Genomic DNA, 6,000 nt, shown 5'->3' with positions numbered 1-6,000 from the left:
CCCAAAATTCAATCCTGGTAATGTCCAGAAACACACTTAAAATGTGCAAGTCTGGCTAAGGAGATGACAGCCATGTGGTAAAGGATGTTCTCATTAATCCTTTGAAATGACTGTTCCAAAGAGAGGAACAGCTGGGGAAAGCCTGGCTAGCATCAGAGCCATTTTTTTCTGTGTAGATTCCAGTTCAGCATCATGAGTGCTGAGCCATGAGGCTCTTTAGGACAAAACTCCTAAGCACCAGGTGCTTCCTGTTTTTTAAGCAGGGCATAATTTTTGCTGGATGGGACACAGCTCTCCATAGACACTGAACATGTGACGTAGCAGGAATGAGTAGTCTTTGGCTGAAAAAGATAGTCAGCAAAAGGTGTCCATGTGTGTGTGTATGTGGTGGGGGAGTAACTGACCTAAAAGCATCTGTTTTTGCTCAGGCATCTGTAGATCAATACTCATTTTATGCCATTTTTGCCAAGTACTTTCAGACAGTCTGTATGTGGCTGTGTTCTTTGTACACATATTTGTTGTTGTTGTGTGCCTTCAGGTCATTTCTGATTTATGGTGACCCTAAGGCAAATCTATCATGTGGTTTTCTATGCAATATTTCTTCTGAAGAGATTTGCCATTGCCTTCTGCTGAGGCTGAGAGCATGTGGCTTGCCCAAGGTCACCAGTGGGCTGAGTTGGGTGTCAAACCCTGGTCTCCAGAGTTGCCATCCAACACTCAAACCACAATAGCATTTAGCATAGAGTGTACATTTCTATACCACTTATCAGTGAACTTGGCACTCTCTAAGCGGTTTATAATCCATAAATCATTTGTCCCCCAACAAGCATTTTACCAACCTACGAAAGTATGGAAGGCTGAGTCAACTTTAGAGCCCTAACTCACAATCTTGTGGCTGCAGTACTGGCATTTAACCACTGCACCACCAGGGCTCCTTCACTATGCCATGCTAGCTGACATGTACACATATATTTTAGTCTATATGTGAAGGACATCCCAAAACAGGTGTTTTCTTTTTCTTGATGAGGATAAGACCCAATCAGCTGTGGACCATTTTCATGCCTCATGTTGGATTCATCTGGAAAGAAGTGAGAGAATTGCACCTGATTAAGAAACCAGGAAGAGGAAGTTGGGGCAAGGGCTAGGCAAGCTTCAAACCAAGCTGTTTTGTGCTGCTTTGTTAGTTGTGTGGCATTGTTTGTTAACCTAGAGAAGGAAACAGTATTAGTGAAGGGTTAATGAATTCCTGTAAACCACTTTGAGAAGCCCAGTCCTCACATAGTTGGAAATATTTCATGGAATGGAAAGACCCATCTCTTGCTGATACTGCTGGTGCTTCTATTGCCACCAGTATAGCTTCTGCTGGGGCTTTCATTTACTGGAATTAGCAGTGTTGATCTATTCTAGACAGAATATAGCATATGCTGTGGAAAAGAACAGGTCTGCCCCCCTGTTGGAGTCTTCTTCGTTGAATGTGTCTGCAGGCTCCTAACCACCACATGCTCTTCTTTGGCAACAGTTTGCTTCAAAACATGTTATTCTCCCCTCTCCCTGTTATTTGTAGCAGGCGTGTCTTTGCTCCTAGGCCCCAGTTGGGTAACCTGGGAATTGCATCAGGCTATTGTTGTCAAAGTGGCACCCTTCTGGGATGAAGGGCCGTTTTCTTGCTTGATCCTGTTTATTCTTATCCTCTTCTTGGCTTTTGGGAGGTCAGGCTATACCTCAAGAGAGCAACCTGGATGACTGCAACAGAAGGTGCAAAGACTTTATGCAGCTGCTTTGTCAGAGTGTGAATAACAATTCATTGAAGGAGACAGTGAAGGCTCTGCCATGACTCAGGTGCTAGCTGAGCTCATGGCTTTGCCATTAGTAAACTCAGTCTCTTTCAGGTGCAGATACAGCCTTTCCATCATGCACACCCGTTTGCCTCCAGAGAGGGTTCTGATGTGCCAACTGCTTGCTAGTATTTAGTGTGGACTTTCCCACAAAGGATCACAGGAATTGCAAAGTGAGCCCTGCTTTGAGAAATTCCTCATGATTCATACTGAAGTCATGTATGTTCTGGAAGTGATTTCCTGAGCTGATGACAGGTTTGGATTTTTGGGTCAGTTACTTTGTTGTTCTGTGCCTCTGAAGTCACTCCACCATAAGGAAACCATATCATGGAGTTTTCTTGGCAGGATTAATTCAGGGGAGGTTTGCTATGGACTTGCTCTGAGGCAGAGTGAGTAACTTGCCTAAGGTCACCAAGTGGTTTTCTGTCCCTGAGTAGGGATTCGAGTTCTAGTCCTTGGAGTCCTAGTCCAATACTCAGACTACTACACCACACTTATGCTTCCTAAGTAAGAGATGGCAAGAAAGCCATCTCAAATTCTAAATCCCTGTCATATGGTTTGTTAGATTTCTCATGCTGTTTGATGCTTTGCAGCTCATGTTTCATAGGAGTTTATCACACTAGCAAGATCCCATGGGTAAACAGGATTTAAATGAGAGTTAAATGAGAGAAACCCAGAAATGCCTGAAGTTTATCACATGACATCACTGTTAACGTGAAATAACACTAATTGAAACCAAAGTTAAACTGGAGGAAAATGGTAGCTTTTGACTTTCAGGCGTTTTTCTCCGGTTTAACTTCGATTTAGTTTTATGTCATTTCACTTTAGCAGCAATTTGGTGTGATAAACTTCCTGGATTGGCGAGTTTTATTTAAATTCGAATTTAATTTAACTCTCATTTAAATCTCATTTTCCCACAGGATCTCGCTAGTGTGATAAACTCCATAGAGACATTTACACAGAAAGGCCTTAAATCTCTTTACCATCTCCCTTGTTTACTTATTCATTTATACTTATTTATAGTTCTTGCTATTTGTTGTTACTGATGTGCTCGAATTCAGTTATGAGTCACCCCATCCCTAACTCTGCCATTTATTGTGGTGTTTTTATCAGCCTTGAGGACACATAGTAACATCTTTTTACCTTCTCTCACCTCTGGTCAGGAGTAAACAACCTATCATGGGCCCCATACAGACAGGCCAGAATAAAGCTGCTTCGGGTCACTGGAGGTATGCTGTTTAAATGATGCATGCGCCCTAAGAGTCTGGAAACCGTGCCAAAGCCATGCTCCAGTCCTAAGGACTGGAGCGCAGCTTTGGTGCAGCTTCTCGCCTCTTAAGATGTGAGTGTCATTTAAACAGCATACCTCCAAAGTGACCCAAAGCAGCTTTATTTTGGCCTGTCTGTATGGGGCCATGATCACCATCATAATCATCATCATTGTGTATGTGTGTGTGCACGCGCGCACATGCGCAGGTACGCTCACCACCAATATATGTCCTGTCCTACCATCAAAAAACGCATGGTGGCATACAGTAGTATTTGCTTCATCTTCATAACAACCCTTGGTTAGTGATACCAAGTGCTTCACTGATATTCATACATTTCATGGCTGATTTTAAATCCAGTCCAGTGTTTTATCTGCAAAGTTTACATTGTCTCCCTCTTGCTTTTCTAGCCTGGCTTCTCCTTCCCTGCAAATTGAGGGTGAAATAGCAGGGGAATCACCAGACTGATGCAAAAAGGCTTCCTTCAAAACAGCATTCATGATCTCCCCAGCAGACATTAGTTTGGCATATCTTTTCATCTTTCTCATTGCCACGAGCATGCAAGCCACTGGTCAAAATGAACCAAAAACGTCAGCCCTACAAATAAGCAAATCCAGACATAGATGCATATAAATTTTACCAGCTGGTGCAACATCTGGTCGGAGCTGGTTTACACCAACTGTTACTTCTGTTTAACATATGCACTTTTGGTAACAAAACAATAAGCAGCAGGAGGGGGAAGGCCTGGCTGCTTGCAATGTTGTTCATGTGTATGGGGCAAGGTGGGGGTTTTGTACTCCGCAGTGCCCCCTTTCAAATATAGAGGACTATTTACAATCCAAGATGCACAGCCAACAAAGATATAGGTGACTGTGCTATGTTGAATCAGACCATTGGTCCATGTAATTCAGTACTGTCAACACTGGCTGGCAGCAACTCTCTGGGATTTTATATAGGTCTTTCCCAAACCTATCTGGTGATAGCAACAGTTGAATCTGAGACCTGTGGCATGCAAAGCATGTGATTTTCTACAAAATTACAGTCTGTAACCCTGCTTCGATCCACCGGGAGAGGCGGGAAAACATAAATAAAATTTATTATTATTATTATTAAATTATCAAGTAATTCTATGTAAATATTCTTTGAAGCATAACTTGGGGAAGTGGAGGTGTTAATACTACTCTTCTTGAAACTGGTGTGAACAGTACCAGTGTGGCATAGTGGTTTGAGTGTGACTGCAACTCTGGAGACTAGGGTATTTCTAGAGAGGTGATTTACAAGTACTTACATTGGAACTTGTTGTTGTGTGCCTTCAAGTAATTTTTTACTTATGGAGACTCTAAGGCAAACCTGTCATGGAGGTTTCTTGGCAAGATTTGTTCAGAAGAAGTGTGCTATTGTCTTCCCCCGAACCTGAGAGCATATGACCTGCCCAAGGCCACCCAGTGGAGTTCATGGCCAAGCTGGAAATCAAAAAGAAAAGAAAAAGAGCAGTCCAGAGAGAATTGGGATGACTATCAATCCAGTCTTGTAGGCGGTGGGCAGCCCTAGGGCAGCACTTTGATAACCCTTCCTCTAGAACATAATATCCCTTTGGCCCTGAAGCAATATGAGAATGCTGGAATTGGAGAGTATCAGGTTTGAGGAATCCGTTAGCTGAGACACATTGATGGGAAAAGGTAGTTCGGTGGAGGGAGGGTCCCTTTGCAGAACAGCTTCCAGTAAATAAAGTACTTTATGAGCACTTGCTTTATTCTTTCACACAGCTTAGTGTAGTGTAGTGGTTTGAGTGTTGAACGACAGCCCTGGAGATCAAGTTTCAAATACCCACTTGAGCATAAAAGCCCACTGGGGGACTTTGGGCAAGTCACACTCCCTCAGCCTCAGAGGATGGCCATGGCAAACCTCCTCTGAAGAAAACTGCCAAGAAAACCCTTACTATAAGTCACTGTAAGTAAAAAAAATGACTTGGAAGCACACAACAACAACAATGTTAGTATGCTGTGGTGTACATTAAGCAGTGATTTTATTGCTGGGACTGTATTTGAAAATCCTTGTGCTGGCTGTCATTCCCATCCAACACAGATGTATAGTGTATGGTCCTGTCTCAAAACCTATTGCTGATCTTCATCTCTTACAGGACTGTCCTCAGATTCTTCCATCTACCCAGATCTATATCCCCGTGGGTGTGGTGAAGCCCATCACCTTAACAGCGAAAAATCTGCCACAGCCCCAGTCCGGACAGCGCAACTATGAGTGCATCTTCCATATCCCTGGCAGCCCCACACGTGTCACTGCCTTGCGCTTTAACAGCACGAGCATCCAGTGCCAGAACACCTCGGTAAGTTCACTGTGTAGACTTTTGTAGCTGCTTTTGGTTTGCCTCTGACACAAACGTGGACTCAGATGTGCAGGCCTGTGATAGTAAACTGCCTGCTGTTTTTTCACCACATCAGACTTTTATTCTGGATCAGCTTCTCCGGTGAAAAGACACTCATTCAAGTTGTTTCTTGTTTTCTTTGTGCTTTATTAAAAAGGAATAATCTTGTATTTGCATGGTGCTCATGTGGCTTTTGAAGGAGTCCTGGTCCTTTCTCTGCAATTGTGTGTAGCCATTTTCCTATTTTTCTGTTTCTCTTTGCATTCATCTGTGTGAAAGTGTTCTCTGCAGGATCAACATCCCTTCTTTACTTCACTGCTCTGCCAAAACTACCCAAGGGGCCTCTGCTGTGTTTTATGAACATTTTCAAAGAAATTTGCTTATGAAAGCAGAGAAACCTGCCTAAGCTTGAGCCAGCTTTCCTGGTGTCCCAGAGGAACTGTCATCCTAGCCTATCTTGCCTGCACTCAGACCAATCCAACTTTGCAAATACAGTTTAGTTCATTCGTATTTTTAT

The 6,000-nt window shown here is 43.1% G+C and overlaps 1 protein-coding gene across 10 annotated transcripts in view; it reads left to right on the top strand.

The window, feature by feature from the left end:
• PLXNA1 (plexin A1) overlaps positions 1 to 6,000 on the top strand; it is a 445,618-nt gene that overhangs the window by 306,245 nt on the left and 133,373 nt on the right. For all 10 annotated transcript variants that reach the window (XM_042453379.1, XM_042453376.1, XM_042453378.1 and 7 more), the window contains one exon: positions 5,244 to 5,444. In XM_042453379.1, coding sequence (XP_042309313.1) covers positions 5,244 to 5,444 — 201 coding nt within the window. The remainder of the gene's footprint in view (positions 1 to 5,243; positions 5,445 to 6,000) is intronic.

The sequence above is a fragment of the Sceloporus undulatus genome, chromosome 2 (genome assembly GCF_019175285.1).
Source record: "Sceloporus undulatus isolate JIND9_A2432 ecotype Alabama chromosome 2, SceUnd_v1.1, whole genome shotgun sequence".
NCBI lineage: Eukaryota > Metazoa > Chordata > Lepidosauria > Squamata > Phrynosomatidae > Sceloporus > Sceloporus undulatus.
This window is presented reverse-complemented; position numbering and strand designations above follow the sequence as displayed.